This window comes from Pongo pygmaeus, chromosome 5 (genome assembly GCF_028885625.2).
Source record: "Pongo pygmaeus isolate AG05252 chromosome 5, NHGRI_mPonPyg2-v2.0_pri, whole genome shotgun sequence".
NCBI lineage: Eukaryota > Metazoa > Chordata > Mammalia > Primates > Hominidae > Pongo > Pongo pygmaeus.
Window position 1 is genome coordinate 27,224,966 of NC_072378.2, and position 13,215 is coordinate 27,238,180.

General features: G+C 36.7%; 1 protein-coding gene and 1 non-coding gene across 2 annotated transcripts; one reads left to right on the plus strand and one right to left on the minus strand.

Annotated features, from left to right (window-relative positions):
• The first annotated feature begins 3,874 nt into the window (after positions 1-3,874).
• LOC134739646 (vomeronasal type-1 receptor 96-like) lies at positions 3,875-4,444 on the plus strand. The gene has a single exon (XM_063665679.1). It carries the CDS (start codon positions 3,875-3,877, stop codon positions 4,442-4,444), a length of 570 nt encoding a protein of 189 aa, XP_063521749.1.
• A 7,165-nt stretch (positions 4,445-11,609) lies between these two features.
• Positions 11,610-11,681, minus strand: TRNAM-CAU (transfer RNA methionine (anticodon CAU)). Its single transcript has one exon. It is a non-coding gene; the product is annotated as a tRNA-Met (tRNA).
• Between the last annotated feature and the right edge of the window lie 1,534 nt (positions 11,682-13,215).

Sequence of the window (13,215 nt, forward strand, 5' to 3'; positions counted from 1 at the left end):
CGATCTCGGCTCACAGCAACCTCCATCTCCTGGGTTCAAGCGATTTTCCTGCCTTAGCCTCCTAAGTAGCTGGGATTACAGGTGCGCACCACCATGCCTGGCTAATTTTTTTATTTTCAGTAGAGATAGGATTTCACTATGTTGGCCAGGCTGGTCTCGAACTCCTGACCTCAAGTGATTCCCCCGCCTCAGTCTCCCTAAGTGCTGGGATTACAGGCATGAGCCACTGCACTCGGCTCGGCCTGGCTTCTTTTATTCAGAGTAATGTTCTTCAGATTCATCCACATTGTTGTATGTATCAGTGGTGCATTTCATTTTATTGTTGAGTAATAGTCCATTATATGAACATATCATTATTTATTCATTCACATGTTAACGGACATTTAGGTTGTTTCCAGTTTTCAACTATTTAAAAAAAAGCTGCAATGAAAATTAGGATACAGTTCTTTGGGCATGTCTTCAAATACATAAAAACTGTCCAATGATTTCCAAAGTATTTGAACAACTTTACATTCTCACCAGGAACTTAAAATTTTTAGTTGCTACACATCCTTGCCGACACTCGGTATTTTCAGTATATTTTAATATTTTATTAACTTTTATATATTTTATAAATATATAAAATATTTTAATCTTTTATATATTTTAATAACTTTAACCAGTCTAGTGGGTGTGTGGTGGCATCTCACAGTGGTTTTAATTTACATTAGCCTAATGAACAAAGATGTTGAGCATTCATTATTGAATGCTTTATTGGCCATTCATTAATCTTATTTTATGAAGTATTAAAATCTTTTGCTCCTTATTATTATTATTATTAATTTTTTCTTTTTTGAGATGGAGTCTCACTCTTTTGTCAGGCTGGAGTGCAGTGGTGTGATCTCGGCTCACTGCAACCTCTGCCTCCCAGGTTCAAGCGATTCTCCTGCCTCAGCCTCCCAAGTAGCTGGGACTACAGGCACATGCCACCATGGCCAGCTAATTTTTGTATTTTTAGTAGAGACAGGGTTTCACCATGTTGGCCAGGATGGTCTTGATCTCTTGACCTTATGATCGGCCTGCCTCGGCCTCCCAAAGTGCTGGGATTACAGGCGTGAGCCACCGTGCCCAGCTGCTCCTTATTTTATAGGTATTATGTTGTTGTGGTGTTGTGAGGTAAATTATATGGCCTAGATACAAGTCATTGTCAGATATATGTATTACAGATATTTTCTACCAATTTTTGGCTGCCCTTTTTCATCTTATTAATGGTGTTTTTTGAAGAGCAGATTTTAATTTTAATGAAATTGCATTTAACATTTTTTATTGTTAGTGTTTTCTATGTCCTAAGAAAATTTTTCTTACCACAAGACTGTGAAGATTTTTTTTTTTTATTTTTGGAGACGGAGTCTCACTGTCGCCCAGGCCGGAGTACAGTGGCATGATCTTGGCTCACTGCAACTTCCATCTCCCTAGTTCAAATGATTCTCCTGCCTCAGCCACCCGAGAAGCTGGGACTACAGGCGCGTGCCACCACGCCTGGCTAATTTTTGTATTTTTAGTAGAGACGGGGTTTCACTATATTGGTCAGGCTGGTCTCGAACTCCTGGGCTCAAGCGATCTGCCTTCCTCTGCCTCCCAAAGTGCTGGGATTGCAGGCATGAGCAGACTGGATATTTTCAATTGTCCTATCTTCAAGCTCAATGGTTCCTTCTTTTGCATCCTCATATCTGCTGTTGAGCATCTCTAGTAAATTTTTAAACTATGATGCTTTTCAACTCTATAATTTCTATTTGGTTCCATTTTAACATTCTATCTTTTTATTCTCTTTATATGTTTATATTCTCTTTACTTGTTTATACGCCATTCTTTTGGTTTCGTTTTGTTCTTTGTTCATGGTTTCCTTTAGCTCTTTGAGCATATTTAAGACAGTTGATTTAAAGTCTTTGTCTAGCAAACCCAATGTCTGGGCTTCCTCAGGGATAGTTCCTCTCCATTTCTTTTTTTCCCTGTGAATGAGCCACATATTTCTGTTTCTTTATGCCCTGTAGTTTTTTGTTGAAAAGTGGACATTTTGAATATTATAATCTGGAGACTCTGGATATCAGATGTTTTCTCCTCCACAGCGTTTGCTATAGTTGATTTTTGATGTTTGAGGATTTCAGTCATCTCTTTCTTTAGTGAGTTTCACAAACTATTTTTGCAAAGACTATATTGCTTGTCATGTGTTGTCACTGAAGTTCTGTTACCTTAGCAGTCAGCCAGTGACTTGACAAAGATTTTCATAAATACCTAGAGGGAGAAAAAAACCAACACTCTGGTCTTTGCAGATGGGCTCTGAGCTGACGTACTCCTTATCTCTAAGCCAGGCCACCTGCAACTCTGCCTTAGCTATCATCTTCTGCTTGCACGGACTCCAAAGATCAATCAGGGGTAGAAGCCAAAGGTACTCTTAGGACTTTCTGGAGTGGAGCATGCATCTGGCCTTGGGCATGCAGGTTGCATTTCCACTTCCCTGGTGTCTAAGTCTGAGGTCTCCAGAGAAACAGAATCAATAGGATGTGTGTGCATGTGTACAGTATTCTGAATACTGCAGGGCAAGCTGGAGACCAAGTTTACAATATACCTTGCTGTAAGGAAACATAAAAAGTTATGTAATAACTAGATGGTAATTCAGTGTCAGGAGAAGGGCTATTTATCTGTTAAATGAAAAAGACTTCATCAATCCTTTTGGCTAACTGGAAAGTAAATTGATTTAATACCTTATTACATTTGATCACTTTGTCAACTTCAATTAAACCTTTACTACATTTGTAAAAATATTAAATATGCTTCCTAAGCAAAGAAAGTTCTTCAGAACAAGTAAACTTAGCATTTAATGACAGAAATTACTCAGTAGTTAACCATATTCTATAAATACATTTCATTATTCATAAAATAACAGTGTGGTAAAATTAGCGCTCTGAAAAGTGGATTCATATTCATATATTGCTATTTATAGGTTATAAATATTACCTGTGTATAAAAAGTACAAAATATTTCAAATTATAAGTTTATAATTAAAATACAATACTAGAATTTGAAATAAAATTGTTTTTTATTACATGGGAAATTGTCTTTAAAATAGAACAGACTACTCCTGAAAAATGGGCTAGGAACAAATGGTAAAAATGTGTATGCAAAGCTCAACTGCCACGTAAACTTACTCTGTTCTCTAGATATTTTAACAATACATGGCATCCAGCCTCTGGAAATCCCACAAAAATGTAATGAATTCATGTATAGTTGAGTATTTGTCCCTCTTTCATGATAGAGTTGTCCCTCGTTCATGATCATTTTCATGTCAAAACTGAAATTTCTTTCTAAGAATTCAGTGATTGCTAAACTTTCATATGTGGAATATATTTATGCTGCTGTTTAGGCTGTGCTGGCTTCAATCAAAAGATCCAAGAAAACCATGAATATTTTGTATTCAAGTGACACAACACTGGGAATCTTACCTGTCTTTCAAACTGGCATTGGGCTCATGGGGAACTTATTGCTATTCATTACATATATGTACATCTTCTTATTTTGGCCCCATCAGAAGAACCCCTTAGATGTGATTCTCATGCACCTAACTTTGGCTAATGTTATAACAGTTATCATCAGGGGTGTTCCATATATAATGTCATCCTTCAGACTTAGAAGTACTTTTGTTGATACTGGTTGTAAAACAGAGCTATACATTTATAAAATGACACAGGGCATTTGTGTATGTACTTCTCTCCTGAGTACATTTCAGGCTGTTATTATCAGTCCTTGTAATTCCAAGTGGGCATGGCTCAAACCTCAAATCTCCCCATAAATTTTTTCCTTATTGATTTATTCCTAAATAAACAACAGGCTAATCAATATGTGGGTCATTATAAGCACTGTAGCCACCAGCAAATCCACTAATGTTGGACTTGTATATTCTCTGATATACTGTAAAACAAGACAGTTTATATACTACCATGGAATGATATTTCGAAGTGCCATGTTTACTCAAGGTTTCCTCTTTTTGTTCCTCATGATTTGGACTAGTTTCTACATGGTGACTATTCTCTTAAGGCATCAAAAGACAGTCTTTCATATTCACAGTACCAGTCTCTCTCCACAATCTTTTCCTGAAACAGAAGCCAGTCATGTTTTCTTCTGGCTGGTGAGCTGCTTTGTTTTCTTTTATGGGACTAACGTGTGTCTTTCCACTTATATTAGCTCCATGTATGAGAACAGCCTAATCCTGGAGAACATTACTAGTTTTGTTTCATCTTCCTACCCAATTATCTGCACTTTGATGTTGATTAATTATGATAATAAAGTTTCCAGATTAACCTGTGCCATTTTAAATATGATTATTTCCCCCTGCTTACCACACAGCTTTCTATTTCATCAAAGAAACCCTGATAAAAATTATTTTAACCACAAGAGAATGTGTTTTTAAACTTTTCTGAGTTTAGAAATTTAGTCCTTTGGTCTGGGAGGTCCAGGCTGCAATGAGCCAAGATCATGCCACTGAACTCCAGCCTGGGAGACAGCAAGACCCTGTCTGAAAAAAAAAAAAAAAAAAAAAAGAAAAGAAAAACAAAAAGAAATTTATTCATTTGGCTGTCGTACTTGAAGAGGAACAATATATAATAAAATAAAAAATAAATTTAGTCCTGATTGTACCTAGGCAAAAATTTGAGAAAAAATAATCCATTGTGACTCAATCTATGAAAGTTCTTCAAGCATAAATGTCCACATTGCAGATGAATACGTAAAGTGTAAAATACATACAGATTCTAAAAACATGAAAAGTTATATCAATGCAAATTCTAATGTAGTAAAAATAAAGAAATGTAAGGACATGGTAAAATTCAAATTCAAAGTAGTGGTTATCTTTAAGGGGTTTGGAAGAACATGTGAAAAGAGTTGGGAATATAGATGACTTCACCTTCATTTATAATCTTTTATTTCCTTAATTGACTTATATGTTTATTAGTACTTCACATCTGTATATGTCCAAAATGCCCTGTAAATAAGTTTAAAATAAACAATATTTGCTCTTATTTCTATACTTTCTTGGTATATTTCTCAAATTTGTAAGCCATTTATTTGCACAAATTTTGCATTGGATTTATAGAGTTGATTAGATTCATGGATTCCCAAAAGATGCTTGGCATGGAACACAATTTATTTCTGTTTCTAAATAGACCCATGGACATATGATTATGCAAATTTCAAAGGATTCAAATATAGGGAGGTTACAGGATGGGAAGTTAGATACACCTCGTCATACTTCCTCTATTTTGTAGTTTAGACACAACAACTGACCAGCATTAATGTTAAAATAGCAATCATAAGACTAATGAAATGAACTATTTGTATTAGCCGGGCATGGTGGTGGACACCTGTAATCCCAGCTACTCAGGAGGCTGAAGCAGGAGAATCGCTTGAACCCAGGAGGTGGAGGTTGCAGTGAGCCGAGAACGCGCTACCACAGCCTCGGCTACAGAGCAAGACTCTGTCTCGAAAGAAAGAAAGAGAGAGAGAAAGAGAGAGAGACTGTTTGTGGCAATATGATAGCAAATTATAAACAAGACCTAAGGCCATGCCAGACCAGAGTTAAGTCACACACCCATACACTTAAAAAATAAACTGTATTCTAATTGCCACAAGGTTAATTTTTTTCCTTTTTCTCTAACAGCTAAACAAACACAGCTTCAAGGTAAATAATACTTAAAAAAAAGTTACAGCTCACCACCCATCAAACACTGACTAACCGATCCCTCCATTTCACAAACCATAACTACAGCTTTGATTAGACAACAGACTAGTTTCAGTAACTTCTCTTAATAAAAAGACCACCAACCACAGACTGGTTCTGGCCAGTTTCCAGAGGCTACTTCATGTCCCTGCTTTACCTCTGTGTCCCTGCTTCACCTTTTGACATATAGGGGCTAACTGTAATTTTTTAAATATTAAGTCTCAACCCCATAGTAACATAGTAAACATAAGTGACATGTAACTTACATGTTTACTTATCATGTATATGCACATTCCCCCTTTGAAAATATTCATAACTCCTCCTATAACCTGTTAAATATGTATGTTTAGCAAACCTGTTCAGCATAAAACTCCTGCCCAACCCCTCCTCCCTCAAAGTGTCTCCTTCTGGCTTTGGCTGGAAGCTACACTTTCCAATCTGTCAGTATAGCCAGCTTATAGGCTGTAACTATTTTTAAAAGTAAAGTATTCTTTCCAAATTTATACGTCTCATGATTTTTCAGTTGACAAAGGTATAGTCTTGAATACATTTAAAAAAACAAAATGCTAAAAAAAATAAACTTTTAAGGGCTTTTAGAAAGAACAGGAAACCATAATGTTATAGGTCATAAAAGAAGAGAACGAGAGTTAAAAGCAGAAAAATGAAATGGAAAACAAACATAAAGAAAATAAACAAAGCCAAGGGCTGGTTACTTGAAAATATTAACAAAATTGATAACTACCTAGCAAGTCTGATTAGGTATATTCTTATATATAAGAGTTCACATAAATTACTAATATCAGAAACGAAAAAAGGACATCACTATACATCCCTGCACACAGTAAAAAGTACATGAGAGAATATTATAAATAGGCTGGGTGTGGTGGCTCATGCCTATAAACCCAGCACTTTGGGAGGCCGAGGCAAGCGGATCACCTGAGGTCAGGGGTTTGAAACTATCCTGGCCAACATTGCAAAACCCCATCACCATTAAAAATACAAAATTAGCCGGGCATGGTGGCTCACGCCTGTAATCCCACCTACTTGGGAGGCTGAGGCAGGAGAATTGCTTGAACCGGGAGGCAGAGGTTGCAGTGAGCCGAGATCGTGCCATTGCACTCCAGCCTGGGCAACAAGAACGAAACTCTATCTCAAAAAAATAAAATAAAATAAAAATTAAAAAATAAAAAATAAATTAAAAAGGACATCACTATACATCCCTGCACACAGTAAAAAGTGTATGAGAGAATACTATAAATAATAACATGGCAATGCGTTTGAAAATGTAGATGAAATGAAAAAATTCCTAGGAAGACACAGGTTACAAAAACTGATACAGGAAGTAACAGAAAATTTAAATAGTGCTATTAAACAAATGAATCAGTAATTTAAAAACCTTCTTACAGAGAAAACTCCAGGCCTATACTGCTTCAAAGGTGAATTCTTCCAAATATTTATGAAACAAATAACATGAATCTTGCACAAACTCTCAAGCAATAGAGAGAAAGGAACACTTCCTAAAATATTTTGTAAGACAAGCATACTCTTGGGTATCAGATATATCTTATCTGCCACTTCTGATTCTCTTGCCATCTTACCTTGCAACTTGTTTTACCCCAATAGTTATGGCAACCAATTTCCTCTGAGTGCAGAAAACAACAGGACTTCACTGTTCACCTCTGTTGAACTTCTCGTCTTCTGCTATAAGGCTTCTCTGCTGCTGTTGAAACATGAGCTGCTGAGCGATCTTTGATATCTGCACATGCCCAACTTCTTTATGTAGGGCTATTAATGCTCTATGGAGCAAAATTTTGATCAGTTGGATATAGTAGCTGACCAATACTTTTTTTTTTTTTGAGATGTGTCTTGCTCTGTCACCCAGGCTGGAATGCAGTGGCGTGATCTTGGCTCACTGTAAGCCCCGCCTACCCAGTTCAAGCAATTCTCCTCCCTCAGCCTCCCAAGTAGCTAGGATTACAGGTGTGCACCACCACATCCAGCTAATTTTTGTATTTTTAGTAGAGATGGGTATCACTGTGTTAGCCAGGCTAGTCCTGAACTCCTGAGCTCAACTGATCCTCCCGCTTCAGCCTTCTAAAGTGCTGGGATTACAGGTAGGAGCCACCATGTCTGGCTGTGACCAATAAATTTTTCCCACTTTTTTCCCCTAAATAGCCTTCCCTGAGATTACACTCCTTAATACATTAATAATACATTATGATTTGATTCAGTGGATGCTGTTTACCTGAGCGTGTTCAGTTTGTGAAACTTCATCAAGGTTTACACTTACAGGTGGAGTTTTATGTGTGTATGTTATGCCTCGATAACATGTTTAAGATGATATTATTTGCAATATCTCCAAAAAATATTTTCAACCTAGAAATAACTCTTACAAAACTGTGCAGGACCTCTATTCAGAAAACAATAAAACGTTGCGAAAAGAATGTAAAGAATACCTAAATTATTCTAATGATATACTGTATTAATTGAATGGAAGAATAAAAGATTACAATTCTCCTTAAAATAAATTATAAAGTCTATGCAACTAAATTAAAAGACACTATTGTTGTGAAAATTGACAAACTCATTCTGAACATTCTATAACCAGGCAAAGATTCAAGAATAGCCAAGACAACCTTGAAAAGTATAGAATGAGAGGATGTACATAGATAGATATCAAAGCTTATTATAATGCTATGATAATTAAGATAGTAGGCAATTTTCATAATGATATAAAAATAGAACAGTGTAACTAAATACAGCATCCAGAAACAGAGCTAAATATTTGTACACAAAATTTATGAAAAAAAAACAATGTATAGTAGTGAGAGAATTGGTGGTCTTTTTAATATGTCATACTACATTCTCTGGATATCGAATGGGGAAAAATAAGTTTTGATCTATAAATTACATAAACAAAAATTAATATTGATGGATTTTAAATGTAAGTGTGAAAGGTGAAAGTATTTCATTCCTGTGTATAAATCTAACAAAATGAATACATATGTGCACTGTGACATATACAAAAATGTTCCTGTTTTTTGATGTTTATTTATAATAGCCCCAAAATAGAAACAGCATAAGTGTCTATAAGCAATAGAATAAATTGGATAGTAAAAATACAATGAACATTGTACTGCCATGAAAATGAAATTACTGCTACATTTAGTAACAATGATTAATTTACAGGCATAATTGAGTAAAAGAAAACAAATACAAAAGAGGGAAAACAATACGACTCCATTTACATAAGTTGTAAGGATAGGAAGAAGTGAACCCTGCTGTTAGAAGTTGGGATGGTTGTTACTTTAGAGGAAGAAGGCAAAAGTAACTGAAAGGCATCATAAAGGGAGTCTCTGAGGTGCTGGTAATATTTTATTTCTTGATCTAGATGGAGGTTACTCATAGGCTTCCTGTGTGAAAAGTCATTTACCTATACCCATATGATTTGTTTATTAAAATGTTTAAACATTTTATTAATATGTTTAGAATTTTATTAATATGTTTATTAATATGTTTAGAACATATTTTAATGTTTATTAAAATATGTTCTAAATCAATTCTTTAAAGGTTTGTTTTAGACAATTAAGTGATAAAACATTGAAGAAACCTAAGAGACATGTAAAACAAATGTAAAAGGAAATGAGAACACAGATAAGCAGAGCACCACAACACCCAGTTGCTTATGCTTTTAGAGCTCTTGCTCATGGAGGCAAATTGGGCTTATGCTTTGGCAGCTTCTAAATTGAGGAAAACTGAAGTCACTAGGACATGCTGAAAATGGAGAACCACTCTACGCGTCCTCAGTGTCATACATGCAGACTAATAATAATCTAGAGAGAAAACTCAACTATTATCCCTAGTGAACTGCCCAAAAAGTAGTCTTGTCACTTAGGAATGCACCAAGTAAAGAAAAGAAGTAGAAAATATCTTCATCTTGATAAATCAAAGCCACAAAGGTGACCCAAAGTAGATCGGCATCCTGGAAGTGCATTTCCTGAATAGTCCAGGGAGCCTTAAGTTATAAACTTAATTTATTTGAGATTTGTATTGCTTATCAATTGCTGTAACAAATAACTCCAAATGTAGTGGTTTAAAACGACACATTTATTATCTTACTGTGTTTGTAAGTCGAAAATCAAAGTGTTGTATTCGGGTAGTTCCAGCTCAGGGGTTCCTCCAGGGGTTGCAATCAAGATGCCAGGCTAGGGCTCTAGTCATCATAAGGCTTGACTGTGTCTGGAGGATCTTCTTCCAATCTCCCTAGTGGGTGTTGGCAGGAAGGCTCCCTCCCTCCCCAAATAGGCTACTAAACAGGACTGCTGGTGACATAGTAACTGTCTTCCCTCTAGAGCTATATCTATCACTTACATTAGACACAAAGACCACCCCTGGTACATAGGGAACTACACCAGGGCAAGAATATCAGGAGGTAGAGATTACTGGGGGTCATCTTAGAGGTTGCCTACCAGATAGGCCCTCTGTCCACCTATGACCCCAGTCTCTCTCACAAAATACACTCGTCACCTTCCAAAAGGGCCTAAGGGTTCCAGAATTTAGCATTTAAATCACATCCAAGTATGTATGAGACACTTCGGGTATGGTTTCTTAAGTATGCCCACTCAAATACATAGAAAGAAACCTTACTGCATAAACCAGAAAATGCCACTACATCTGTTTTGTTTTGTTTTTTGAGATGGAGTTTTACTTTTGTCACCCAGGCTGGAGTGCGGTAGCATGATCTCAGCTCACTGCAACCTGTGCCTCCCTGGTTCTAGCGGTTCTCATGCCTCAGCCTCCTGAGTGGCAAGGACTACAGGCATGCACCACCATACCTGGCTAATTTTGTATTTTTAGTAGAGACAGGGTTTCACCATGTTGGCCAGATTGGTCTCGAACTCCTGACCTCAAGTGATCCACCTGCCTCCGCCTCCCAAAGTGCTGGGATTACCGGTGGAAGCCACTGCACTTGGCCTCCCACTACATCTGGGCAAGAGGTTGACCCCTTTACTCTCAAAGTCTGGTATTGTACCAACCAAGCCACATAGGTCCTGAGAAGATATGCTTATTCATATTGAGAAATGATTTTAGCACATATCACTAATGTTGACTGGTATTGTAAATGAATTATTGGATTCAGAAAAGACAGCTAAGGAGGTGGTTTGAATTCCATGGAGTCAATTCATTGAACAGAAGTGTATTCATGTACTCTGAACATTACACATTACTTGTATTCACTAGTGAGCTGTTGTTTGTTTTTCTTTGGTTTTTTTGTTTTGTTTTGTTTTGTTTTGCACTAAGTCTAAGAAATCAAACTGGTCTATATAGGATTAATGTAAATAGGATCAGTACAACAGTCCTTACTCATTTACTTAAGATTTGTAAAAGGTGAGACTGAAGAGGTGGAACCAACTGATTGCCTTCAGCAAATAGTTATTGAACTTAACATTCGCACCCCAAAAAAGACTTTTCTGGTGACCAAGAAAAACAACAAAAGTAATGACAAAGGCAGAGAGGTGGAGAGCAACTAGTTTAAAACAATAAAGTTATTATATGTTGTCAAATACTTATTAAAGCAAATAATTAATAAGGAAGAGAATGTCCTGGCAATTAACAGAAGTAAATGTGGGTTTATACAACGTAGTAATAAAAAAGCATCTCAGCTGAGCGTACGCTTTTGTTTGTCCGACATCTTGGCTCAGTGAAGTAGGTGACTTTTGAGAGAGTGATGAGATTTCAAAGGCGGGAAAGAAACATATAACAAAAAGCAGAAATGAGGGTTTTCAGGAATGATTGAAAGCATAAAAACCTGGAGATATGGTTTTTGTTTTTTTGCGTGTCCATTTAGCTGTGAAACTCGTAGCAGAGGATGGTTTCGATCCATCGACCTCTGGGTTATGGGCCCAGCACGCTTCCGCTGCGCCACTCTGCTAACTGGTTTCTAAACACCACTGATCTTAATTTCAATAATCAAAATCACTTTTCAGTACCGACAAAATTTTCATTTTCTAATTATTTCATTTTGTATCTGATCATTTACACTGTCCCTATCTCTGCCAAGGAAGTCGAAGATTCGCTACTCGATAATCAGATGGCCTCAGGTCATAACCTCCAGATCTGTGCTTTTCCAACCTGCCAAAGATCGTCTGAGCCTCTTAGTAAGCACTCGTTTATCACAGCGAGCCTAGGAGGAGGGCGCCAAGCAAAACACTAGGTGTAGTCTTCTCGAGTAGAATCCAGGCAGTCGTGGAGCGAACGCAGCTGCCACCGGAGAGGAATCGTGTTAACAGTCTTATTTGTTTCTATCAAAAAATTTCATAGACAATCGTAGAAGAGATGTTTTCCCCTTGATGCAGTAAAAATGATTAATTTTATTAAAGTTCAACTCGAGTTGTGCCTGTTCTGTGTGACGAAATGGGAACTATACATAAAGGACTTCTTTTGCATACTTCAGCACAATGTTATCTCCCGAAAAAGCACTCCTCCAACTTATTCCGTTACAAGCATAACTAGTGGCTTTTTCAGAAAACACCATTTTTATTTGAAAGAATGATTAACAAGCTATGGTTATTAAGACTTCGTATTTGACAGACTTTTTTTTTTTTTTAATTTTTAATTAACCAAGTGAGCCTGCCACTTCAAGGAAAACAACTGACAGTATTTGTGACCAATGATAAGACTGGGGCTTTCTAGCAAAAATTTGAATGTTGCAAAACTTGTATACATTATCATGAGCTTGACAACTTCCAACTTCTTACTTTTATGAAATTGTTAGTGATAGCAGAGTAATTTTAAGATTTTTAGTTGACAGTAAGTATTGTACGTATATATGGGGTATAGAGTGATATTTCGATACATGTATAAATATGTAATGATCAAATGAGAGTTTTTTCATTTGCTTGCAAAGGCACAAGATTTTAAACAAAACAAAAACGGTGCCCCTGAAATAAAGAGGATAAACCTGATGTATAGCTCAAATTATTACATGACAGCTACAATTTCGATTGGATCCCTTTTGGGGCCGTTTTGACAGAAACACGAAAAAAAAATAATAAACTAATAAAGATAAGATCTTCCTCTTCTTGTAGCTTATATCAATCAGGGAACAGAGCTTTTAGGAACTCCCTGAACACCAGCTCTCCTTTGCAGCTTCCTTTATGATGACGCTAGACAGGGTCATTCTGGAATATTGCAAATGTTTTATCATTAGTAATGTAAGCTTTTGGATGATGATGGAACATGGGCTAAGGCTAGCATGCTCGTATTTTTTTCTCATTTACTCTATCTCCCGGTCCACACTAAGACTGAAGGACTGCCCTCTTTGATTTTCGTTGGTAAAGTGCTCGCCACTCGGGCTCGGAGCCTGAGGACTCTCATCGAATTGCTAGTCACATACACAATTAACCAACTTTTCTTTCACGAATTATTTTTGATGTCATGTCAAAGAACTCTTCAGGCCAGGAGCG

Excerpts from the sequence above, each read along its gene's own strand:
- LOC134739646 (XM_063665679.1), top strand. The coding sequence starts at position 3,875 with ATGTGGGTCATTATAAGCACTGTAGCCACCAGCAAATCCACTAATGTT.